Here is a 27043-nt window from a genome sequence, read left to right on the forward strand (position 1 = left end):
CCCAAATTTTAAAACAAAACACAATGTGAACCAGCGACAACAGAGAAAAGAGAAAATGCACCAGAAAGGTCGACAGCAGGCGCGAAGACGGACTCAAAATCAAGGGGGAAGCCATCAGATGAAAAGTTCATGGAAATCAGGATTCAGAACAGAACACAGAAATCATAGGCTGAACCGAAATCACACACAGGTGAGATTTGACATCGAGAATGAAGTGGCTTTACTACTTAGTACTTCATTTCAAATTCTACTGTCATGCTTCTTATAATTATTTTTCTTAGTCCATCAAATACTTCACACCAGAGTTCAAGGAGCAGAATGCCGTTTTGGTGAATGGACAGGTCATTTGCCGCCATTTCCTTTATGGAAGGTGCATCAAGGTGGGCGCTGTTTTTTTGCATGTTAACTAAAAACTGATCTCCAACTAAAGAAAAACATTTAAACACATGATGTGTTGAAAAGTTGTTTTCCCGTACTCTTCTCGCAGGGTGACAGCTGCCAAATGCAGCACATTCAAGCTTACAACGATCTCATCAAAGAAAGTTGCAAGTATTACATACAAGAATGTTGCACGAAAGGGGAGCAATGCCCATTTATGCACAATATCCTTTGCTGTAGCCAAAATATCGTCGCTGTGGACTGCACTACAGGTAAAAAGTATTCTATAACATGCAGCTTGGGCGAGGCAAGCCAGCATTTGGAATCAAGTCTTGATCTACATAAGGTAGAACCATAAGTGCTTCAGTTCCATTTCAATTGTTTCCTTAACGGCTGTGCACAGTCCTTCCCCTGCAAATTTTTCCATAAAAAGGGACACTGTTCTAAAGGAGTGGACTGTAGGTTTTCTCACGACCCACTTAATGACATCACCATGAAATTGTTGAATGAGGTGTGTATATAAAAGTTTACTTGGATCACATTTTGGGTACGTTTGATCATATGCAAGAAAATGTATGTGAACCCTTTGGAATTATCTGGATTTATGCATAAATTGATCATATAATGTGATCTGATCCTTATCCAAGTCACAACAATATATAAACACAGTCTGCTTAAACTTAACACCATACAAAAATGACATTTTCATGGTTTCACTGGACATGCCATGTTAAATTTACATTAAAGTCCAGAGTCACCTGACCAAGAGTCCAATTAATATGAAGATTGAAAATGTTGGTTACCCTATAAAAACACACGCGCACACCTGTTTTGAGTTTTCGATTCACAAGAAGTATTGCCCGGTGTGAACCATGCATTGCACAAAGGAGCTATCAGAATAGTACTTACAGTTATGAATTGTTAACTTGCATCAAGTTAGAAAGGGTAACAAAATCTCTAAAAGCCTTGTCTACCAGTCAGTTTCACACTGTTGCTACTCTCCCTTGGAATGGGTGTCCTGAAAAGATGACTGCAAAAACAGAGCGCAGCAATGAGGTGAAGAAAAAAATAAAACACTCGCAGAACTCTCTGTCACATGTGAACATCTCTCTTGACTAATCTACAAGTGAGACATTAAAGAAGAATGAATGTCAATGGGGGAAGCTATCACTGTCCCAAAAACATTGCGACAGGTTTGAAGTTTGCAAACGAGTGCCTAGATGTTCTAAAGCTCTACTAGAAAGCAATTGTGTGGACAGATAAAACCAAAGTTTAGTTGTGTGGAAAGGACACTGCTGTGTATGGAGGAAATGAAAAAAAGGACCTAAGTAAATCAACAACTAAATTGTTTAAACAGAAGAAAATGCGCCCTCTGGAGTGGCACAGTCAGAGTCCTGACCTCAACCCAATTTGAGAGACTGTGACATCCAAGAGGAATATTGCTGAGTTTGTAAAGCTAAAGATTCACACTTTTTCCACCCTGCACTGTGATGTTTCAGTAAAAAAATATACATTTTTCTTGCAATTGTATAATACAGTTTGCACCAAGTTACAGCACATTTCTTTCCTCTACAGGTAATGGAATTAGAAATGGAGCTTGCTAGGAAAACTGAAGAGTCTTCAGTTCAGCCAGCGACAGATGAACCAGAGGTCAAACAAGTTACCAAACCTGATATACCTGAAGAGTCAAATAAGGGATCTGATAAGTTAGTACAGCCCTTCAGGTATGTGTTCACACAATCATTAAAAGGTCTTTGCAGCTGGACCATCTGTAAAAAGCATGTTTTTATTTTTCAGGTTTAACTTCTATAACAGCGCTGACTCAAATGCTTATAATAAGGGAACTTGTCCGACTGAAGGCGTGGTGGATGTCACTGAAGAAGATGCCCGGCCACATAAACCAGTGTGCCAGTCTCCATTAATTAACCTCTGTCCTGAGCCACCTGTTTTATATTCCGTTGAAGCGGTGCTGGAACCTCAGTTGTCGAGTGTCTTCAAAACACCCAGGAGTCAAGGCCATTCAACCCTCTCTGTCTCTCCCACTTCCTCGGGTTGCAACGGATCAGCAAACCATTGCGATGTCCCTTACGCAGTTAATGTTGTCCTCGGGTCATCTAAATCCACAGAGAGCTCTACTTCGGTTAACACACCTACCACTGCTGCGCCAATGCCACAGGTCATATCATATACTCCAACAGTTAAACAGAGTTCAGTTAGCCAAGATAACAAAGCCTCAGATTTATTACCTACGAAAAATGAAGCTAACAAAGTGCTGAGAGAGACTAGGAAAAAGACATCAGTCCTCCAAGTGGATCGGGTTATTCATTGTGACAATACACCAGTGCTTGCTACGTCCTCAAAAATCACCCAAGCAGAGAAGTCTGCAGAATACATAACAGGACCCTCAAGTTGTAAGACCTCTCGTTATTTTCTTAGAAAGGAAGAAAGCCAGCAACTAACAACAGACATTTCATCCTCTGTAGACTGCACTCCATGTACAAAGTCCCGCAGGAGTGGGTTTCAAAGTCTTTTTTCATGCCACCCTAGTCGGTTATCTACTCCAAAACACTCCCCACCCTTCAAGTCCCATCCATTGTATGTGACAAATGATATTCATACTCTTAGTCTCTCGCCTCAGAGGTCCACACAGTTAAAAGAGAGTGCTGCTGTTGCTGCTGCACCTGTCAACACCTCCTCTCATATTAGTGCTTCTGGGAAACCCAACGATCACCTTCCTTTGCAGTGTCCATCCAAAAACACACCTTCTGCTTTCAATTCTGGGGCACCACAGGGATATTCTTCTGGTAGAACCATAACGCAGCATAAAACTGATTGTCTTGACCCGTCGGGACGTGGATGTAATGTAACCTTAAAAACACCATTTAAAAGTCTTTTTGTGAGCATTGTAGACACCCAGAGTTCAACACAAGATAGCCCGACAACCTCATCCAGCCCCCACCAATGTACTCAGTCTGTCTCTGCTTCTCCCAAGTCTACTTATGTCAAATACCAAGATTCTTCCATTAAAAGAACTGCTGAATCAGACAAGGCTTGTGCAAGGTCTCTGTTGAGCCTTTTTGCCACCCCTCTCAGTGAACTAGAGGCTCCTCTCGCTCTCCTCTCTCCACCAAGCGTGTCTCGGGGAAACCATTCGTACAAGCCAAGAGACGCAGTAGCTCCTTTGTTAGACGCCGCTCAAAGTGAAGCTCCCCTTCCAAACCTTGTTACTGATTGTGTCCCTCAAGTGCCACAAGCATCCTCCTCCACAGAAAATGACATAATAGTTGATCCAAAGCAGCAAAACTTAAAGAATCAAGAATCAAGCCCATATATATCAGCAACCCAACAGCAGCTACCCGTCATGCCACCCTACGTTGGTAAGAAGGCTAAACTCAATACTTAATGGACACCATTACGAGAAACTGATGAGTTCTGATACAAATTGTGTTTTTCATTCTTTAGATTCTTCACCAGCAGCTACTTCAAATTCAGTCTTGAAAACACTCTTCTTGTGCCTGAGCCCGTATCAACAAGACAGACAGTAATTGGACGGTATTCAATTTGTTTTCAGTTACAGTAGATATAAAGTGGTATGTTTCTTCTGAGTGAAATTCAGGTCGGTGGATTTGGATGCCCACCAAAACCCGTTTGGATTCCGCAACCCTCTCCCCGCAGGTGGATGGATGCCCGGGGCCACCGTCCCGTCTGCAACCCAACCCCCCACCCCCACACCCCACTGCTCGCCCAATCATTAAACTCAGATATTGTGCAATGGAATTCAATATATAAAAAAAAAACAGGAGATTTCCTAACCTGTTGTGTAATGCAAATATTACAATTTCTAGATAAAGCAAAACACTATCACTGGATAATGTGAACTCACCACTTTTGAGGTTGAGGACAGTGATTAGATCACTCTACAGAGAAACCTGTTTTATTTTATTTCCCCTTCATACAAAATTTTGCACATTGAACAAAGCACTTTCTTGAGGGGCCTCATTTTTCCTGGAAGGCAAGGAAGAGGGCTGGCTAAGTGCTCCAGTTCACACATTGACTTTAAAATTCAGTGTTTATTCTAGGTGCAGTAATGTGTATCATTATTGTATTTCTGTATATTGAATGAGCTTTTATATCATGTATATATACGTTTTTCTTTATGAGCTCATTTTATAGAGTAATCTGAATTAAATGTAATCTTGAAAATCTAGGTGTATTGCAGTGTGTCCATTTTCTATACCGCTTATCCTGACTTGGAGCTGAACCCACACTGCCTGCACCAAAGTCAACAGAACTTACTACGACACCATCAGTGATTGCTGAAGGTGGATATAAGGAGTGACTAAAATATATATTTTAAAAATTATTTGTGATGATTATTAACAAGTAAAGTTGTATACAGGATGTGTGGCCATGTGAGAAAATATTACTTTGGGCCCTAAGCCTTTAATGCCGCGAATCCTTCAATTTGTAAGTACCTTACATCTTTCCTATCAGCATTTTTCAACAAACAAACCTTCAGTATTTCATTCCTTCTCATTACTTTTGCGGTCACAATTTTGAAGTCCTCTGGGGGGAAAAAATGTCATATATATATATATATATATATATATATATATATTGTGTGTGTGTATATGTCTCTGTGTCATTAAAACACAATACTGTTTGGTATAATTAAATCATATAACCCTGACTCAAAAGGCTGAGTGACGATGGCTCTTTTCAATACGTGACAATTTTAGACCGTACCGCACTCCTTTCAGTACGTGACAACTTTAGACCGTACCGTGCACGTGACTTGCGCACGGAATCGACTTGTTAATTTAGCTAGCTTTTAAAAGTAGTTTTTTTTTCTTTTCTTGATTATTTTTATAAAATTGAAAGAAGAAAATGTATGTGACCGCCCGTGATGCCGGTACTCCAAAATGCTGCCAGTTTGAGTAACGAGCACAGTAACTCATTACTTTTCTCGGGAAAGTAGTCGGGACTCCAGTAACTTCTTCAGAGCAGCAATAGTAACTTATCGTCATTTATGTTTCTCGCCGTGTAACTAAGTTACTTTTTCAAGGTAACTGTGGCAAGACACATGATTGGACCTCTTCTACAGGCCGTTTACCATACTGTTTGATTGCTTTTTAAATTGTTTGCAATAAAGGTTCACGCAAGAAAAAAAACCTGCAGTTTGTAGTCCTTTATATTGCGGCTTTGTTACTGCCAAACGATGACCTAATGAGCAGTGCTAGTCATTTCGTCATTTAAAAGTTTTCTTGCATATATGTGCTTTTGTAATGTATATTATAAATTCGCTGGGTGAAATTGGTGAGGGAGGGTGTGCATAAGTTGGTTTGTTGATATTAGGGAGAAAGTTAGGGGCAAATGCGACTTCTCCTTGGTGAAGTGAAGCTAGCTAGCATGCGGAGGGCGACGCAATCAAGCACGATTGAGCTTTTTTTTTTTTTTTTAAACCCGACTGGACATCGTCATACCTTTTATAGACGTACTCAAGGTGAACTAATTTGACCAGCAGGTTTATTTGCTACTGTGTGTTCAATGTTGTGCTCGAACGAGTATTTTTTAACGGCAGATGAACCAAATCTCGTGTTTTATCAGTTTGAAGAGGAAACGCTGCTTCTTGGCTGTCAGTTGAAAGGTCTGAAACAACACATTTTCCTCTTTTGACACACTTCTGAACAAAAAAAATTTTTTTCTAGAATTTTAATGTTTTTATGATAACAAAACATCCTATTTTTGATCCACCCAGCTCAACAAATTTGTATATAACAGTATTTTATTTGTCATATATTTTTGCTGTTTTGCGCATCCCTTTTGCAGATACTCGGGTACCTGGGGAAAGGAAAAAGAAAAATATTTCTGAATAAATATTTTACAAGTAAAGTTAAATTTTATTTGAATACTCATTACATTTTAGTATTAGCGTTATCCCTGCTACATCGCGGTTCATGCATCACGGTCGCGCTATATTGCAGAAAGTTTTGTGTTATTACAGTTGTTCATCTATTTCATACTGTTTATACAATATTTTTATGTTATCCATTGAGCCTTCTCACTCTCCCCATATATTATGTTTGTATCGGTTTAAACGTGTGTTTAAAGACCATAAAAGACGGGAGTGCAATAAATGCTATAAAGAATGGCTAGGATATTTCTATATTGTGGCTTTCACTTAGGGCCGGATTCTCCTGTTCGTGCGTAAGTCTGTATCTTATGGCTTGCGCGTTGGCAAGGTTTATCTTTAGCCTTGTCACGCGTCTTTTGACGTAGTATTGGAAATATATGACGGCCAATAACGTTATTAAAAAAAAAAAGAAAAAAAAAACATGCCGGCGGTGTGGGACAGACAACACGTCTGAGATAGACAACTCGTAATGCCCGGATCACACTACAAGACAAATTTGCTCTTTCACGATCGCATTATGTCAGACTACTGCAATAAAATCTCATATTCCGATACCACCGCAGCCCGTTTTTTACGATCATTGGGCTTTATCTTGTCAACACAAACACTCATTAACGTGGCGACGACAACAAGAGTGGAGGGCGATGACTTTGTATTATAAGGACAAAATGCGGAAAAACGTGTGTTGGTGGTCACCGGTGCTCTGGACAGGAGAGGATGTTCGTTTAAGGCTTGCTTAAAGTATGTTCACATACTTTAAATACGATACGGCTCGCAAGCAGGCAACAAAACGTTATGTAGCCTAGCAAGCTAGTGGTGCAACGAACGGTTGGATGTAAACATGCCACTGTTCTGTTGAATCATGCGCTAAAGCTTCGGTGTGGGTGAAGTAATTTAATTAAATATAAATTAATTTAATTACAGTAAGTTAGCACACATTATTTCTGTCATGTAATGTTGGTTTGATCTGACTGATTAGAATACACGATCTGATTAGAGCAGTGATTTCCAACCTTTATGGAGCCAAGGAACATATTTTGCAATTGAAAAATCTCACGGAACACCAACTAACAAAAATGTCACAAAAGTGGATACATTAATTACTGTATGTACTTCCTGCCATCTAATAGAAGACCATTTATCTTTTGTTCTGTCTGTCACTATGCCTAACAGGCATAAATAGATGAACAAAGATACATTATTTATTGTAAATATGTTTTTTTGAGCAATTAAGTACACAAGTATATACAGTAAATGAACAGGTCATTTAAATAGACACATTCCTCCATCTTGTGATAGGATCGGTGATCGGTTATCGTTTTTTTCAACTCGCTGATCGGTGATTGGCCCCAAAAATCCTGATCATGTAAAGCCTAATATATATATATATATATATATATATATATATATATATATATTCATTCATTCATTTTCCGTACCCCTTATCCTCACTCCAGCGGGCGTGCTGGAGCCTATCCCAGCTGACTCAGGGCGAGAGGCGGGGTACACCCTGAACTGATCGCCAGCTAATCGAAGGGCAGATATAAACAAACAACCATTTGCACTCACATTAGCACCTACGGGCAATTTAGAGTTTTCAATTAACCTACCATGCATGTTTTTGGGATGTGGCAGGAAACCTAAGTACCCGGAGAAAACCCACGCAGGCACGGGGAGAACTCCACACAGGCGAGGCTGGATTTGAACCCGGGTGCTCAGAACAGTGAGGCAGATGTGCTAACCAGTCATCCACCGTCCCGCCACTAATAACTTAAAAATATGAAATTTCAATTTAAAATATGAAATTTCATAAAAATGTATGTCTAGATGATGTAAATTACCAATCCTACCCAAGGACCAGTTAACCACCGAGGGTGGTCCTAGAGGGATTCTTGTCCTTGGTGTGCACTTTTGAAAACCAGTTGTCCTACATATTGGTCTATCCATGGTTTGAGCAATTAGCTTGATGATATCATTTCTGCTGTGTCCTGTAGCTCACTTTTGTTTTCTCTTTCTCTAGATGTGCAAAGGATTTTAGTAAGAGTGTTGCGTGTATGTTGGGAGACGCAACTTCAGAGCATAATTACTACAAAATATGTCTGTAAACATAATCTTTTCACAATTAAAGACAGATCAACAAAATCATGACAAAAAAATGGATTCCAAACCTATTTTATCTGTTATATTTGATGGACGACTGGTTAGCACATCTGCCTCACAGTTCTGAGGAACGGGGTTCAAATCCCGGCCCCACGTGTGTGGAGTTTGCATGTTCTACCCGTGACTGGGTGGGTTTACTCCGGGCACTCCGGTTTCCTCCCACGTCCCAAAAACATGCGTGGTAGGTTGATTGAAGACTCGTAGGTAGTGAATGTAAGTGCGAATGGTTGTTTGTTTCTATGTGCCCTGCGATTGGCTGGCGACCAGTTCACGGTGTACCCCGCCTCCCGCCCGAAGATAGCTGGGATAGGCTCCAGCAACCTGCGACCCTAGTGAGGATAAGCGGTAAAAGAAAATGGATGGATGGATATTTGATATGTAAGTTGGTGGTCATCAAGAGGGAGGGACAAGGCCATTTTGGGTGGTGTTCAAGAGTTCCTGTACATCATGTTTTAAATATTAAGGCAGGGGTGTCAAACTCATTTTTGTCATGGGCCACATCATAGTTATGACTTCCCTCAGAGGGCCGCTACAACTGAGAACCCATATAAATGAAAGATTACCTCCTATACTGTAATTACTTACAGTATACACAACACATTGATGAATAGCCAGTTTTGAAATCAGAAGCCTATAAAAACATGTTTTTCAACTATTACATTTCTTTTCAAATGGGGATTGGTAACAACAAATGCTTGCAAATATCTCAATGGTATTACACCAGAATACAATGAGCAATTTTGATTTGCTTTCGCGGGCCACATAAAATGTCGTGGGCTGGATCTGGCCACCAGTTTGACACCTGTGTTTTCAGGAATCACTTTTACTATGCCTAGTTACATTTTGTCTCGTGACAACTATAATTTGTACAAGTGCATGTCTCTGTATTTTGTGCATGCATTATTTAAAATTTCATGGGTGCACAGAGGGGGGGGGCGGGGGGTTTAAGGGCCAGAAAATGTCCTCCAATTCATAGACTAAAGTCGCAAGTAGCGGCCACTCCGGGAGCTATATTGGTTGGAACTGTATTTCATCTTAATTTGTCTGTTTTACTATGTTAATATGACTGCTGTTGGAAAACTCACAAGACTTATCCAGAACTAACCATAATTAATTCATTATCAGTTTCTAGTGAATCACATCAATGACAGATGTCAAAGAAAGGATGGAGAGCGATGACCAGCAGAATGAAAGGTAGAAAAGGTCTATTGGTGTCTGTAAAATGCTTTTATGGCAATAATGACCTGTGGAGAATTGAAAACTATCAAAATAGTACATCTATTGAAAAAGGGTTTCAATATGGAGCTACTATTATGTTTTTGTCTTCATAAAACAATAATGTAATGCACTTTGACAGGCTCTACGCAAAACAGTCTGTGGACAATGAGCCTCAATCATTCCCGAATACCTCAGAAGCTGGGTGCACCACAGAGGAGGAGGAAGCACTCATTAAGAACTATGAAACATTAGTACAGCTATTCAAACAGGTCTGGTTCTGTTCATAATCTGGATTTGGATTTGACTTGCCAAAAATGCTGTAAAGGGAATCTGATTAAAATAAAACATTTGTATTATATATATATAAATTAAAACATTTGTATTATATGTTAAATTGATATGTCAGAGACATATCAATTTAACAATATTTATTGTTTTGCATGCGCAGTTTTGACTAAAATTGTCAAAAAGCTATCAGCGATTTAAATTCAATTGATCTCATTAGTTTGTGGAAGTGGTCATAATACTGTGTGATAGATGTACAAATGTCTTTGAATGTGTTTCTCTATAAATCATGTCTGTACTGTGTGTTGTGTATTTGAAAAGGAGCGGTTGCATGTCATGGAAATGTGGCAGAAAGCAGCACAAGAGGTGGGACAATTCCAGGAGCTCTACCACAAGGCTTTCAGTGATGGACAGCAGGCAGATGCTATGACACAGAAGTTGCAGGTTTAACATTGTTGTTAACATGCACCACAAAGCACATCTCCTACTTTAGTACTGTACATAAACTATCATGGAAAATAAGGGCAAGTGGTGCAGTGACCAACAAGAATCATAAGGTAGCATCTGTGGAAAAAAAGTGTTTAAAAAGTTTTTAAAAACCATACTATAAGTATTTGTCTTTCTTTAGTTAAGCAGTTGATAAGAATGCCATTGAGACCTTTAAATGAAAATTATGACGGAGAGCCAACCATTTCCCCTTTCGTCACAGAATCAGCTCGTTCAATTCATACGGCAGTCATGCAAACTCAAAGAGATCAATCAGGAAGTGCAATTGGTAAGGAATAGTTGTAGTGTATAATTGACTGTCGGCAATGAGTGAATGTATTCTAGAGGAAGTGTATGGCAGTCGTGCATCTCTTGTCACACAGACCAACAAGCATCTCCAGATGACAGAGAAAGAGCAGAATGACGAGATAGAGGAGCTACACAGCCAACTCAGGTAGCTAAATTATGGCTACCACCACTTGACAAATACTGTTCAACGTACCACTTCAAAACTGCAGCGTGGTTATATAATTGGTGGTTATACTTTAGAATGTAGACCATTACTCAAAGTTGTTTGTACAGTATTCACAAAAGCAAGGTTGCACCTAATGTTCTGTGTGCCTTGTTGCAGAAAGACTAATTATGATCTGCGAACTGCCACAGACAAAATGGATGAAATGACCGAACAACTGGAATGTCTTGAGCGTCAGCTAAAAAGAAAAGTGAATAAAGAAACATGTATTGTTCTTTTCTGACATTAAATTGACTTTGTTAGCTGACTTCAGTCAGAGCAAAATATTTATTAACAGGGCAAACAAAATGGAATTTGCTCAGTTTTAAGCAAGCATGCACATGTGTCACAAGCTCAATATTACACGCTTACAGTTTACATGATAAATATTATATATACACTTGAAAATAAACATTTAGTTTTAAGGTCAAAAACAAAATAAAAATCATGTATTTACAAAAAATGAGAAAATTTGAGTTGCATACAATAATTGTCAGCTGCATGATTGCATTACAATGTTTTATCTTGTGGGTGAAATGTTGCATACAATTATGTTCTTTGTTGTGACTTGTCAACGTATCTAAATTTCCAAAGTTTTAATTGAACGGTTAGGAGGATGATGTAGCAGAGGCTCAGTGCCATGGGGAAAAACAACTCCAACAGCTTCAGTCAATCATCAGACAGCAAGAAGTAACGTGAGCATGTAGCAAACCGCTGCTCCCCCTGCAACATCTCATACCAGTTTCTCTCATCGAGGAAGCAATCATAAAATAGATTAATTCATTGGAGAGTCTAACATTGGTGCTCTGTGTTTATACCGGCTTAGACTAAAAGCTGTGCCAGAAAATGCTTTGGAAGAACAAACTGTCTTGGAGACAAAGCTCGGTACCCTCCAGGCCCATTGTGCTCCCCTTGAGCAGGACAAGTATGAGGGTCTGAACAAAGTCCACGGGTGTGTGCAGGTGGCTGAGGCTTCGGTAATCCAGAAACATGATGTGGTTAAAGTCTGCCTTTGTCACTCTTTTACGCCAATGTATCCCCAATTAGTCTTTTTCCATTAACAAGATTTCCCATTTTAATAGTAGTTCAAGATTTCTCTTCTAAGCAGTGTTTGTGTGTGGTTTTTTTTCTTTCAGGCCCGAGTAAGAGAGAGGCAAAAGACAGTGGATCTGGAGAACAAAGATAAGGCCATCCAACAGTTCATCCAGGAAGCTGCTGTTCGTGCCAGGAAGGAGGTACACGTGGACTAAATTGTTTCTTATGTTACAGAAAATAAAACTTGCAATGTTCAGTGAAATAACTTACTAACTTAAAAAAAATACAGAAAAGTCATTAATTAAAATCGGACATTACTTTAATAAAAAAAAAAAAAAAAACTATTGAAACGGCTCTTACTTCAACGTAATATTTTGTTGCAGAAACTTTTGTGGCAATCAAATTATTTCTGTAACTGTCAATAAGACTTCTGCACCTGTATTTTGACATATTCCTCATCAGCAAACTGCTCCAGGTGTCCCAGGTTTGAAGGATTCCTTCAATAAGATTTGGATCAGGGCCCTCGACATAAAAGCTCTCAGCTGCAGGTCATGGGTCCTCCGTACAGTTAAAAACGCCCTTTGTAGTCTGGAGAGAGCACCCTTTAAACCTGAGACAGGTGGGGCAGTTAAGAGGAGTTGATCAATATACCTTTTTACAGGAGAAATCTTTTGATTGCAGTGATGGTTTCATCAGGCCACAATAGGGGGGTTTACATTCCACTTAGAATTGGGTTAGAACCCAAAACCAAATGAAGATGTTTTATATAAGCACCTCAAACCGGAATAAACAGGCCGAATCTGAATGCAATTTCATTTGGTTTCACAGGGGTGGAGTATTCCTTTTTCCCAAACTGATCAGAAGTAAATTTTCATCATGTAAACTGAATCGGAATGGAATGCGCATGCTCTGTCTTGACGTAAATGTGTGGTGACGTCATCATTTGTATGGGACGGAGATCATCTTTTTAACCACTTTAACTTTTTTTTTTATCAAGCTGTTGCTTGAATTAAAGTGTAAAAAAACTATTCCAACTAATGTGCTAAATAGACAAATGGCCATCTTGATAAATGACGTGACGTTTACGTCTACGTGCGCATGTCAAGCGGCTTTTCCGATTAAATGTTGTTTACATGTATACACCCGATTGGAATAAATCACGTCACATGTAACCAGTTGACCAGAGATCTTCAATCGGCATGATTTCAATCTGAATGAGAAAAAGGTCACTCTATTAATAATCTGACAGTGAACCATGGCTTTCTATATTTACCAGATAGATAATGTGCGAGAGCAGTGCAACGTTGAAATCCAAGAAATAGTTGATGAGCTGTCCCATTTGCAAATGGTAAAACCCTTCAAGATGTCATTCACTCTCTACTCAGTTGGTATTCCAGTCTCTAGAACTAGACTAAAACCAAAGACCAGTATGTCTTTATTTTCCTTGTTGTGATTCTCTCCACTTTTCTCCAGGAGTGCACAATCAAAGAGTATCAGATTGAGAGGTGCAAGCATGAGAAAAAAGCTCTTGAGAAGGAATTGGAGAAGGTGAAGGAGAAGGCTTTGTGCTTGACCTCTGGCAAGTTTTTACATTTTTTAGTTATGTGTTTTCCTTTAGGTGACTAAGTACCGGGCAGAGCAAGACCTTGGAAAAATCATTGCCCTTCACCAGAGGTGTCTAAATGCAGAGAGGATAAGAGACGACATGAGCGCCACTCTGCAAAGCACACAAAGCAAAGTAATGAAGTTTGAATCCGAGTAAGTCTTTTTTTTTTTTTTTTTCAACTGTTACAGCTTGCTTTGAAATCCATGACACCAAGGCAGCCATAGGCAGTGATTTTGATGTCCTATTCTCACATTTACAGCAGCAAAGAAGAGCTGTCTCGCAGCCAAGCGGAAATACAGCGTCTACAGAGCAGTTTGGCTGCAGCTTGGGAGGACTGTGACACTATCAGTGAGGAGCGACTCCAGCTACAACAGGAGAACTTGCAGCTCCACAGGGAGATGAATGAGCTGCAGAGAAGTACCTTGCTGATCCAAAATCAGGCTAAAAATCGGGTAAATTCAAGTATTTTAAAGGAAAGATACAAAAACAAAAGAAAGAAAATGCCCCCTTACAACAGATTCACAGAGTAAAATATAGTCATCATAGTATAGTCATAGTCATAGCTAGCTAGCTAACTGCACATCTCAGTTATCGGAAAACCGCTGATGCGTACAAAGACGCTCAGGTTTTTATATAGTGGGGCTTGGACGACTCATGCCGGGGACTAAGTGCGTCACTGGGCTCTGTTTTAGCCATGGTAAAAAAAAATCAAGAAAACATAATTGGTGACAAGCAGTTTAACGCTGAAGTGCCACAATTGAGTACTACATAGTTCTCTGCAGTAGAGGAAATTTTTACTTTGGGTAGGAAAGGGGTGGCAGCATGATCAGTTGAACACTAACCCAGTCCTTACAGCCTACATTATATGCAATAACAATTCTCATCAATTACAATTTCAAAAGATTTTGTTAGAAGTATTTTACAGTCTACATTTAGTCACAGTCTTTCACACAATCTATATTTATCAGATATATTTACAAAGAGTTGGCATGGTGGGCGACTGGTTATCACATCCGCCTCACAGTTCTGAGGACCTGGGTTCAACTCCGGCCTCGTCTGTGTAGAGTTTGCATTTTCTCCCGGTGCCTGCATGGGTTTTCTCAGGGTACTCAGTTTTCTTCCCACATCCCAAAAACATGCATGCTAGGTTAAGTGAAGACTCTAAATTGTCCATAGGTATGAATGTGAGTGCAAATGGTTGCTTGTTTATATGTGCCCTGCGATTGGCTGGCAACCGGTTCAGGGTGTACACCGCCTCCTGCCCACAGTTAGCTGGGATAGGCTCCAGCATACCCGCGACCCTAGTGAGGATAAGCGGTGTAGAAAATGGATGGATGATGGATGGATGGATATTCACAAAGATCTTTATACCAATTTCTATGATGGCGGTTAATGGTGGCCAGCAAAACATTTAACAAAAATACTAGGTCCAGTACCTTTGCATGCTTGCTCTTAATGCTGAGCACAGCCATTAGTATCCTAACATTATTTTGTCTTGTCAGTTGTCTCCAGACGTTATACTTGTTTATTATACTGTATACTAACAGTGATTTCTTTGCAATATTGCAAAAATTCCAGTCACGTCAGGAACACAGGAACACTCTTAAAGGCAATGCAGGTATAGAGCCAAGTAACAAAAAAATAAAGTAGTAATGGGAATGGGTTTCTTTTCGCCCACTTAGTGATACAGTACCCGGAGAAAAGTCAAACGCTACACAGAAAAGTTTGAACCCAAGACCTCTGAACTGTCATGAACATGGTTAGGGCGACGGCGAGGAACGCAAGGCAAGAACATGGTGGACCCAATTGCAGGGAAGCAGGGAGGCAAGGCAGGAGTGCGGGAATCTCAAAATAATAATATTTAATCACAATGATAAAACAACTGGCGACTATGACAAAAACAACTGGCGACTATGACCTGGCAAGACATGTGACAACGACAATGAACCGACGAGAACTAAAAGAAACCAGGGAACTAAATACAAACAAATTGACGAGACAACGAGGAACACCTGGACAAGACGAGTGGCTAGAGAGAGCTGATTGGTCAACACAAAGTAGACGAGAACAGGTGGACACAACAACCTAATGAGCACACGACAAACATGGAACAAAACTAAACACAACCCAAACCAAAACACAGACCATGACATGAACTGTGAGCCAGATGTGCTAGCAAGTGGGCCACAGTGGAGCTGCTTAGCCAGTCTCTCAGATATTGAAATGGCACATTTTCTTTTCCTCTTTACATTGATGGTTTTGTAAACACAATGTTTTGTTTTCAATGAAAAAAACTGATATCTGCCTGTAGCATAAATGAAACTACGTTGATCGTACCAGTGGTGGGCGGTGCATTTGGAACCTGGGTCTTCAGTGGGAATTTAAGTGACCCAATCAAGCCCTTAATATCACCAGTATCACGCTGCAATTTTCCAAAATATACAGAAATTGAATAAACAATGCATGGTATTACAGTCCTTGTACTTGGTGGCCATTTGTTTTCCTTCTGATCGAGGAAAACAACCCAATTTTTGTTTTTTGTTTGTTTTGATGTATGTAAACCTCTCCTGGAGCTATCACCTTATCATGGTGGAGGGGTTTGCACGTCCAAATGATCGTGCAGAAGCTCGTAGGAGCTAAGTTGTCTGCAGCTTTATGCCCCTGGCAGGATGACCCATGGCTAACAGGTCCTAGGTGAGTAGGCGAAGGACCAGACAAAGCACGGCTAAAAGACCCCCTATGACAAGTAAAATTATTGAATCGCAGTTTCCCTTGTCCGAACCGCGGGTCACCGGGGGCCCCCTCTGGAGCCAGGCCCGGAGGTAGGGCTCGATGGCAAGCGCCTGGTGGCCGGACCTGCACCCATGGGGCCCGACACAGCCCAAAAAGGTAACGTGGGTTCCCCTTACCCTGGGCTCACCACCTGTGACCTTTGTGGTCGTGTCATCGGACTTGTGGCTGCATGTTTTGGACACTGGTGAAGAGAGAGGTCCACATCGCCCACGTCCTGGGGTAGGCGGGGGACATTAAGTCCGAGTGGATCATGTTCCTCGCCTCCATTGTTGAGGCGGCCGACCGGAGCTGTGGCCATAAGGTGGTCAGTGCCTGTTGTGGCGGCAATCCCTGAACCTGCTGGTAGACACCAGCAGCAAGGGTTGCTGTCAAACTGAAGAAGGAGTCCTATCGGGGCTTTTTGGCCTGTGGGACTCCGACTGGGTGATGGGTTCCGACTGGCTAAGCGGAATGCAGCTTTGGTGGTCACTGAGGCAAAAACTCGGGTGTGGGAGGAGTTTGGGGAGGGCCATAGAAAAGGACTTGGACGGCTTCAAGGAAATCCTGGTCCACCATCCGTCGTCTCAGGAGGGGAAGCAGTGTACCGTCAACACTGTGTATAGTGGGGATGGAGTACTGCTGACCTCAACTCGGGATGATGTGAGTCAGTGGGCCGAATACTTCGAAGACCTCCTTAATTATACCTACACACCTTCCCAGGAGGAAGCAGAGTCTGGGAACACTGTGGCGGGTTCCCCTATCTCTGGCATTAAGTCACTGAGGTGGTTAAAAAGTTCCTCGGTGCCAGGGACCCGGGGGTGGATGAGAGCTGCACGGAGTTCCTAAAGGCTCTGGATATTGTAGGGCTGCCCAGGTTGAAAAAAGAAAGAAAAAAGGATATGAGTGTCTGTAATGCATTAAAGGACCTGGGGGGCAGGCAGGGCACAGGAGCACAGCCTCTTGTCCGGGAAACAGCACTGACGTACTGAATCCCGGTCCGACACCCGTATCCTCCCGACTCCATACCAGCCCCCAAGAAACCCTCAGAATGTTCGTGTGTGCCCGGATGTGACTCGTGAAAAAATATTTCGAGTGAATTGTGTGCTAAGTGAGTGATTTAAGAGGCATGGCTCCTGCAGGCCGGGCCCATCCGGCGGGACAACCACAGAGAGAGGACCGCCACACCTAGCCCGCAGCACCGTCCCCCAGAAGCCCCCATTCCACCCAACACCCACTAAATCCCAGAAAGTACGGGTGGTGGACCTGCCCCCAGACCAGGCAGCGACTAAACCCCACAGCAGGCCCCATGGCCTGCAGGGTGTCCTTTCCTCGTACAAATCAGTCTAAAGTGTGAGAAATATTATTTTTTTTATAAATAATAAGAAAAAAGAAATAAGACAACATCATTAACAACAAAGAATACAGACCACAAAATGTAACATTTCATTTACAATCTAATATTGTTATTGTCAGATGGCACTGTAGAAAGGCAGAGGAATCAAACATCTAGGTTTAGCATGTTGAAGACGGGTGACCAGCTATGTGTGTAATTATGTAATTAATTTTTTTTTGTTCCGCAGATATTTTTTTCTAATGCAATGTATGATGAGATTTAACCAGTGATTAATATTGAAAAATTGTTTATTTATCTAGTTGAGTAAAATTGTTTTCTTAGCGATTGCTAACCCAGCGACTATTGCTTATGAATATTTATTTGGGAGGTCAATTATGTTTTGTCACTAAGTATGCACAACTTTGGGGAAAGTGGAATTCTGCAGTTTAAAATATACTGTATAGATATATAACTGAAGTTCAAAAGCAGTGAAGTGGTGTGCATTCCCATATAGCATGAAAATAGGTGTCAGATATTTTTAGTGCATTGCGTGCATATTTTAGATGAAGATAAGCCCATTTTAGGCTTTGTGTATTGAGTAAAGTATTCTATGGAACACTTTATATTGTATAATCCATCCATTTTCTGAGCCGCTTCTCCTCACTAGGGTCGTGGGCGTGCTGGAGCCTATCCCAGCTGTCATCGGCCAGGAGGCGGGGTACACCCTGAACTGGTTGCCAGCCAATCGCAGAGCACATACAAACAAACAACCATTCACACTCACAGCCACACCTACAGGCAATTTAGAGTCTCCAATTTATGCATGTTTTTGGGATGTGGGAAGAAACCGGAGTGCCCGGAGAAAACCCACGCAGGCACGGGGAGAACATGCAAACTCCACACAGTCGGGGCCGGGGATTGAACCCGGGTCCTCAGAACTGTGAGGCTGACGCTCTAACCAGTCATCCACCGTGCCGCCACCTTTATATTGTATAAGCAGTAAATTTGTATTTTTTGTCATCCTAAACTTATTGTAGTCACTGATAGTGTAGTGGTGCATTCGCCTCACTTCAGTGCAGGCAGCGTGGGTTCAGTTCCCACTCAGTGACGGTGTGAATGTGAGTGCGAGTGGTTGTCCGTGTCTATATGTGCCCTGCGACTGACCGGCGACCAGTTCAGCGTGTAGTCCGCTCTTCGCCCAAAGTCAGCTGGGATAGGCTCAAGTACCCCGCGTCCCTGAACAGGATAAGCGGTATTGAGAATGGATGGATGAATAAACGTATTGTTACATATCTGTATCCAGTAATTAGAGTCAGCAGCATTTTGTAATTGGTAAGTGAATCGATTTTGTACATGAGGTTAATTTATAAACCTCTGAGAGTTTTTCTTTATCTTTGTAGGATAAGCGTCACTATTTGCTTAACAAACTCCAGCGGTTGAAGGTTGTTCTGAAGTGTTGTGATCTTTTTTTTATTGCTGTTTTTAATTTATTGTATTTTCCGCCTCTTATTTGAAATTCTTGGAACAATTCGTCACGTGTCATAAAAAATATTATTGTTAAATAGTTATTGGTCGTCAATTGCAAATTGTTCAAATGTGCTAAAACAGAGTTTTGTAGTTCATTTTGAAATCTGGATTGTACCTGATTGGGGAGAGAATACTGGGTACCTAGACCATACCTATACCGTAATTGAGATTCTGCAGCATCTAGACTTTTCCACCAAGCCGTTAAGGTGGTTGCGATTATTGGCTTCTTGAAACAATTATGGCGTTTGAGACTTGTAGAAATAAATGGGAGTTTTGAGAGTTCAACGTTATTCCAGTCAATCTGTTTCAATTCTAGGCAAGACTGATGATCCTCATTGTGGTGCATCCATTTGATGAGGTATTGTAATTGGTCAGCTAAATAATAGTGTTTAAAGTTGGGAGCATTTAGGACTCCCTCCTGTTTAATTTTTCTGAAGAGTGGATTATACTTTGAATCAAAAATTATAATGGCAGAATCTAAGGTTTGGAACCATTTGAATGTGGGTTGAAATGGAATTATTGAGAATAAGCAGTTTATTTGAGATAAGGTTTTCGTTTTTATTGTAGCTATTCTTCCCAGGAGTGATACAGGTAATTTATTCCAGTGTTTTAAATCAGATGAGATTTTTTTTCCAGAAGTGGTGTGTAATTTTGACTGGTTAGCTCGGTGAGTTTTGGCAAAAAATGTATACCTAAATACTTAATGTTTCCTATAGGAATGGGGTAATCTGGGATTTGATCAACAGGATTCCACAAGTTTGCTGTTATTGGGAGTATTGTGGATTTTGTCCAATTGATAGAGTAATTTGATGATCGTAAAAATGTCTTTGTGAGATTAAAGACGGCTTGAAGAGATGGCTTGGGTTTTTGTAAATAAAGAAGAGTATCATCCACACACAAATTGATTTTGTGTTCTGCCACTGGCGAGCAGATACTGCACCATTTAATACTAGCACTCTGATGTATAGCGGTTGCAAGTAGTTCGATGACTATTGCAAGTAGAATTGTTGAAAATGGGCATCCTTTACTGGTTCGTCTTTGTAAAGTAAACCTTGTGATGTGATCCTATTCGTGGTTACTGTCGCTTTTGGCGAGTTGTATAATGCTGCTATCCAATGTATAAATGAGTCTCTAAAGCCAAACTTGCGATGTACTGAAAATAGGAAAGACCAGTTAAATTTATCGAAAGCTTTCTCTGCATCATGTGACATGATGATTTATGTTAGATTTTTACTCTGTGATATACTTATCACATTTAGTAGACATCTGACATTACTTGTGAAACTTTGACAATTAAAGGGGCATTTTGCCAAACCAACTGTGTCTAGTATTTTTGATAGTAAACCTCAGTAAACGTGAAATATGAATTCAAATGGTCCTTGCATTCCTGAGTTCCAGATGTTTTTTTCTGCCGAGACGCCTGAAATCAAGTCATTCAAACTTCTAAAGCTTAGCGAAGATCTCCGCCTTCCGTGTCCACTCCCAAGCCATCGCTGTCAACATACAGTAACAAACACGTGTGCTCTCACAAGTGGGTCTTCTACACGGAGGCAACCGATCAGAGGAAATGGGACGGTCTTAGCCAAATATGGACAAAGCGGATACAAAACTGGGTCAAACAGAAGTAGCTGTCAGAGGGGCCTTTTCTGGAAACTCGTATGACAAAACCAAGGTGTTTTTTTAAAAAATGTTTGTATTTTTATCAAATTGACACTTTTTTACTAAGTTCTTGTTAGAGAGTCACTCGATGGAGGTCTAAATAGCCAAAATATGAGACCTTTAATGAAACCTGTCTGGTCATAGTGGATTATCGGCTGGAATACCTGTTCAAGTGTTGCTGCAAGGGCTTTCAAGATAATCTTGATATCTTCATTAATCAGGTTGGTTTTAGTCGTAATTTGATTGCAGCTGTGTTCATATGGCTACTAATTTGACCTTTATCTTTTATCTCCTTGACTTCTGAAAAATAAAGGTGCTAGTGTTGACCAGAAATGTTTAATGAATTCGATCGAAATGGCCGGGAGCTCTTCCTGATTGCATATTTTTTAATGCACTATGTAATTCTGTGATGGTTAAAAGAGCGTCAAGAATGTATTTAGTTTCAGTGTTCAATTGAGGAATATTTAGGTCATTAATAAAAGTTTCAATTTCTTTTTTTATCTGGCTTGTTTGAAGATTTATATAAGCTGCTATTATAATTGAAAAATATATAATTTATTTCTAGCAGTACCTGTGTGCAGTTGCTGTATGAATGTTGAATGGCTGTAATCAATTTTTATTTATTGGGGTTGAAGTTGGTTTGCAAGAAATTTGCCTGATTTATTATTGTACTCAAAGTTGGTGACTCTTCAGAATCAGAATCATCTTTATTTGCAAAGTATGTCCAAAAAACACACAAGGAATTTGTCTCTTAACTGTTGTTTCACAAATTCTGTTCTTTTTCATATGATGTTGTCGAATTGATGTTTTGCCTTTTGAAGTTGGTTTCTAAGCGCATGTCGGATTCACTGCATATTCTTCTGTGACATGTTTAATTTTTTTCCTTCAATTTCATTTTCTAATTTTAGTTTTTTTTTTTGTGTGTGCAAAGAGTACGGTATTATTCAACCGCTCATTACAGATTTCCTGGTTTCACGTTGTTTTTCTCACTAAATATACTTCCAAAGGTGCTATTGACCTGAAAATTTCACCAGATATTGGGAACAACTCAATTAATCCATACATACAAAGAAAGTAGAACAAATAAGCTCAGAAATTAAGTTGCGTGTAAAAATGTGAAATGACACAGGGAAAAAGTATTGAACACATGAAGAAAGTGCGGTCCAAAAAGGCATGGAAAGCCAAGCCAGAATCTAATATCTATCAATAATCAAACAGCAATCCAGCCCCTTGTCAGTGCAAATGAATATCAGCTGGTTCAGCCCTAATTGATGGCCTACAAAAAGGTCTCATTGCCAAGGTGTGAATCAAGACACATCTCATGATGGGTAAGAGCAAAGAGCTATCTCAAGACCATCGCAAACTAATTGTTGCAAAACATAACGATGGCATTGGTTACAGGAGCATATCTAAGCTTCTGAACGTTCCAGTGAGCATGGTTGGGGCCATAATATGTAAGTGGAAAGTCAATCATACTACCATAAATTTGCCAGTTAAATACCGGAAGAATGTAGTCTGGTCGGATGGGAGCAAAATTTAACTGTTTGAATGCCATAATGCACACCATGTTTGGAGGAGAAATGGCACTGTACATCACCCAAAAAACACCAAGTTCGGAAGTGGGAACAAGATGGTGTGGGGGTGCTTCCCTGGAAATGGTACTGGTAAACTTAATATTGATCAAAATATGTAAAAATAACACCCACATGGGGACTGACCAATAGAATAGATTTGTGAAAAAAATCAGAAATTGACCAAATTTGGAAATATGTATGGGCCCAGCGATATGTAGTATTTATTCTTTCTGTACAGTTGCCACATAACCTGCTGATCTGATTCTGCTCAGTCTCATTGTCAGATGTCTTAAATACATTGTGTACATAGATACTTTTAATTATTTGATATAGTTATGGATGTGTGCTGCTAATTTCCCAAATACAGTATTAATATTAAAAGTTCTTCTATTCTGTTGTGTCCTATTATGAATGCCATGTAGGGATTGCTATGCTCTTCTGTGTTATGTTAACCAGTCTTATTAGTTTGTTAGAGACCTCAATGCTATGAGGGATATTAGGCCGCAATTGCGGTTTCAGTAATCAGTAGTTTTTTTACGGGAGCAAGTGATTGGCCCACTGCCCAAACCCAGCACCTGGTATTCCTAGTTGGTCTCCCATCCAAGTACTAACCAGGACCGACCCTGCTTATCTTCCGAGATCGGACGAGATCGGGCAGCATGTGGGGAGCGGGTCAGCAATTTAATTTCTTTCGTTAGCATTTTGCCTGAAATACAGACATTATCAGCATTTACAGCCAATTACTGAGGGAAATGCATTTTTCAGTCACCAATAATTATTAAAACAAAATATATTGCACCCTCTTTTTGTTTGAATGTAAGAGATCTTCCGCATTCTGCTGCCCATTCCCAGATATTGGAGATGGAGCAAGAGTGCAGGTTAAAGGAGCAGACATTTAACGCAAAAATGATGGCACTGGAGGAGAGAAGCCATAACTTAAATGCTGATCGGATGCACCTCCTCACAGCACACCAGAAAAGCATTCAACGCTCGAAGGATGAGGCCGCAAACATGACAAAGGCCTTTGAAGCCAGGATTCAACAGCTCACGTAAGAACTGACTATGGTATTACTTGAATGAATCATTTATTGGTTAGAGGCAAGAAGGTTGCCAGTTTGGCCACAACATTAAGTAAAGTTCATTAATTGTACTGGGAAAATCTTGGATACAAACCACTAGGTTTTGCATCACTCCCTGTTTCATTGCAACGTTTGAGTGTGGACATGAATGAGTGATGCAATATGCTACCGACTAAGACCATCTTATATGGAACAGATCCATTACACACTACCAAGAACCTCAAAATGAATGATGAAAGTTGTTTTTATAGTTGACTTGGCTGTAATTGTGTCATGCTACATTTTAGGACAGAGATGAATCAACACAAACAGAGATTACATGAGGTAGAACTACAGCTCAGAAATAATCAAGACACTATGACTGAGGTTTGTGCAACACGCAAATAAATTTGCAGTGGTCAGCATGTTAACGCATCGTGACAACATGGCAAACGTGTTACAACTCAAAACGCTGAAAGGCTGAACACACAGCACACTGCAGTATTGGCGAGAGGAGCTACTGTATATCCTCTGGTATTTGAAAAGTAAACATTTTTGCTGCCAATTTGACCTTTAAAGTACGAGCAACCATTGAATTGTAATTGAACTGTTATGCAATCCCTGGTTATCACTGGCCCTAGCCAATGTGGTATGGGGTTCCGTTTCTAAAGCGGCTCACGCTGAAAATGACAGCAACATTTTGTCAAATTTAGCTTCTAGAAAGAGCATGATGGTATTCGACCTTACATTACTATCATATACTGTTGTGCACCAACATCAACACTACCCCAAAATCATGTTCAATCGCTAATTTAATGCGGTAAAAAAAATCTTTAAAAACGTTTTATTACGCTGTGATTGATTAAAATGGTATAATATACAGTGCCAGCACCAGCCGCCCACATCAAAGTCTGCGCTCACGCCGATCCCCTGACCACACAAAAATCCTTTAATACTACTCAAAAGCAGACGATTGTGGTTGCATCATCTTCCCCAAACTCTCTCAAAGTTTTTAGAGCCATGTGTGATGCAATAATGAAACGATGAGTTGACTCAGCGGAAATGAATCTGCACATACTTACCTTCATCTCTGACCAGTTCTTCCTGCGCATTACAGCATCCATTTTTTTTTAAAACCGGCTTACTAAACATTTTATATAACCTATTTTCCCCCTCCTTCTTGTCTAAAAAAAACATCTAGACTTGCAATCTTGAGGTGACATCATGCCACACGGCATTATGAGTGAGGGAAGAGGGGAAGTTTTAGAACACTTCTCAGACAGTTGAGTGTTCAAGAGAGTTAATAGATTTTTTTGGGACACTTCAAAATTAGTTAATTATGCGTAAATATAATGACATCAACAAACCAATAGTATCCATCCATCCATCTTCTTCCGCTTCGAGTTGTGAAAATAATAGGAAATTGACCATATTTGGACAGATGATCTTTCCACTCAGCAGCGACGATGTAGTACAAGATTTTAATATAAATATAAAAACCTAATAAAACATAATAAAAGCAAATTTAAAGTGACTTTGAATGGCGCAGCCTTTGAGAATGATATGTAGCCCTCCTCTGGCTCTCCCGCACGCTCCTCAGCTCCAGCGGAAGAGAGGGCCATCTGGGCTTTGCTGTCCTACGGTGCTCTGTTCTCTGCACAAGCACGGACAATCGTTTACAGTTCTTGAGAAGAAAAAGTTGGGAAAAAAAGATGTGCCTCTGCCCACGAAAGCTCAGCGGAGGCTGCAGGCTTTCCTTATTAGGACATAGCACTAGCCTTACTCAAGGCTAATTTACAGCAACAAAAAAAGATGACGTGCGGAGCGAATAACAGTTACACAATGTGAGAGAAAGCAAAAATGTTCTGTAAGAATGCCAAGAAGCATAATTCATAAACACGAGAAATATTCGTCCGCAAATGTTGTTTGTAAACAAGGCGACAGCCCATAACTTAACTTGAAAACTCTTAAGTCAAGGCTGTATGTCCTCACGAATGTGGTAAAATAAATAATAGTAATGAAAATAGTGAGCAGCTGAAGAGACATCGCTATTAAATACAAGAAGTATATTGGTTTAATCTGGATTAAGATCGAGGTAAATAAAGAGTGCTTTTATGTGTATGCAGTATGGGAGTCAGCTAGCAGAGTATCAAGAGAAGTCGATTTGCCTACAAAGACGAGTAACCGATGCCGAGCAAAGGGCTGCGACTGCTACACAACAAGTACGACTAATGATAAAAACAGTGCAATCTTACAGTCACACTGTGACATCTGTGGAATACAAATATACAGTGTGCTGCACATTTTGTGTATTTTATATCCTTCAGCTGCTCTTGCATAAGTGAGATTTCTTCATAATTTTTCCACAAACAATCATGTATGTTTCATATTTTGTGAGAGCTCAAGATTATGTAAATATCATAACATACAAGGCTACTTACACTGATTACCCCGATAATACACACAGTTATTGTGGAACTGTGAATATGATCTGAATTCATTTGGGTGACAGTTGTTATTTTCTCCACAGCTGTCGGTTTTGACATCCCAGCGAATGAGCAGCTCTGAGGCCGCGTAATGAAGACTGCTCAGTGTAGATGTTATATTCTTATTCTTGTGTGCTGCTATTTTACATCTGAGTGCTATAAAACTGGAATTTCCCCATGTGAAGCCACATGGTCAGAACAATATGATTGACCATAATTAAACTATACAGTGCTTTTATGAATGACAGATCTGTTATTTTGACGTTATTTAGCATTCACTTTAAGACATCCATCCATCGACATTCTTCACATAGCTAGGTCGATATTGCACGCACTGTAGCCTAACCGATGTCCAGACCTCCTTGTCCTGAGCCCCCTTCTCCGGTTCCACCTAGAGAACACAGTGTAGCCAAGGCTCCTGTGCGACGTAGTGCCTCCGGCCTGTCCGCGGTCTGCCCAGAGAGGGACACAAGGGACGTATCCAGTGTATATCACTCATCTCATGCAGCGTCATGCAGATCTGCTTCATCCGTCATTGGCAGGCCACATCCTTAGCAGATCCACAATCAATCCTACGGCTGATGTTGAGAGAGAGAGAAAACATTCACGCAGCACCGAGAACATGAAGCCTCGACAGAAACCTCAGCCAGTATGAACAACCACAAAATAGTAAACAATAAATCTCACTAAATAATCGTATACAGTATTTACAGTACAGGATATTATCTCACTGTTCTTTTGACAGTGTTGCATATGTCCATAAATCGCTTGACCGTATAGTTCAGTAATTGTCATTTATTCCAGTGCTGTCTCTGTATCAGCCGACTGGTTCCCTTCAAGAAGTGTTTTTTCCTCAGCGAGCAGGTCGCCCCCAGATTGGCCGGCAAGGTGGTTGTTCTGAGCAGAAGTTTCCAGCTGAAGAGCAGCCTCTTCTTCCTGGTCTTGATAGTACTGGACTGTTTTTCTCTTAAAGCATCCCAGCTTTGTACACAAAACAAAAAGCGACAAGAGGAATTTGTGGAGAAACAACCACGGATTTGG

The 27043-nt window shown here is 40.5% G+C and overlaps 2 protein-coding genes across 2 annotated transcripts in view; one reads left to right on the forward strand and one right to left on the reverse strand.

Moving 5' to 3' along the window:
- Window positions 1-784: 784 nt before the first annotated feature.
- LOC133476807 (sodium channel and clathrin linker 1-like) lies at window positions 785-25861 on the forward strand. Its single transcript, XM_061770697.1, has 21 exons — window positions 785-889; window positions 1954-2102; window positions 2176-3755; window positions 3841-6025; window positions 9578-9646; window positions 9810-9939; window positions 10277-10399; window positions 10665-10730; window positions 10825-10895; window positions 11073-11163; window positions 11565-11647; window positions 11779-11929; window positions 12089-12187; window positions 13264-13335; window positions 13461-13535; window positions 13606-13745; window positions 13853-14045; window positions 23311-23507; window positions 23825-23903; window positions 25643-25738; window positions 25844-25861. Exons 5-21 carry the CDS (start codon window positions 9597-9599, stop codon window positions 25859-25861), a joined length of 1734 nt encoding a protein of 577 aa, XP_061626681.1. The 5' UTR covers window positions 785-889; window positions 1954-2102; window positions 2176-3755; window positions 3841-6025; window positions 9578-9596.
- Window positions 24979-27043, reverse strand: part of zmp:0000001082 (integrin alpha-D) — a 32608-nt gene continuing 30543 nt past the window's right edge. The window contains exon 30 of the mRNA XM_061772235.1: window positions 24979-26983. Coding sequence (XP_061628219.1) covers window positions 26798-26983 — 186 coding nt within the window. The 3' untranslated portion in view covers window positions 24979-26797. The remainder of the gene's footprint in view (window positions 26984-27043) is intronic.

Source organism: Phyllopteryx taeniolatus, chromosome 4, assembly GCF_024500385.1.
Source record: "Phyllopteryx taeniolatus isolate TA_2022b chromosome 4, UOR_Ptae_1.2, whole genome shotgun sequence".
NCBI classification, from domain to species: Eukaryota; Metazoa; Chordata; class Actinopteri; order Syngnathiformes; family Syngnathidae; genus Phyllopteryx; species Phyllopteryx taeniolatus.

Bases quoted from the DNA above. Each gene is read 5' to 3' on its own strand.
- LOC133476807 (XM_061770697.1), top strand. From the start codon at position 9,597: ATGACAGATGTCAAAGAAAGGATGGAGAGCGATGACCAGCAGAATGAA. The intron at 10,400-10,664 runs GTTTAACATTGT...CTTTCGTCACAG, and splicing joins CTATGACACAGAAGTTGCAG to AATCAGCTCGTTCAATTCAT. The intron at 11,164-11,564 runs GTGAATAAAGAA...TTGAACGGTTAG, and splicing joins AGCGTCAGCTAAAAAGAAAA to GAGGATGATGTAGCAGAGGC.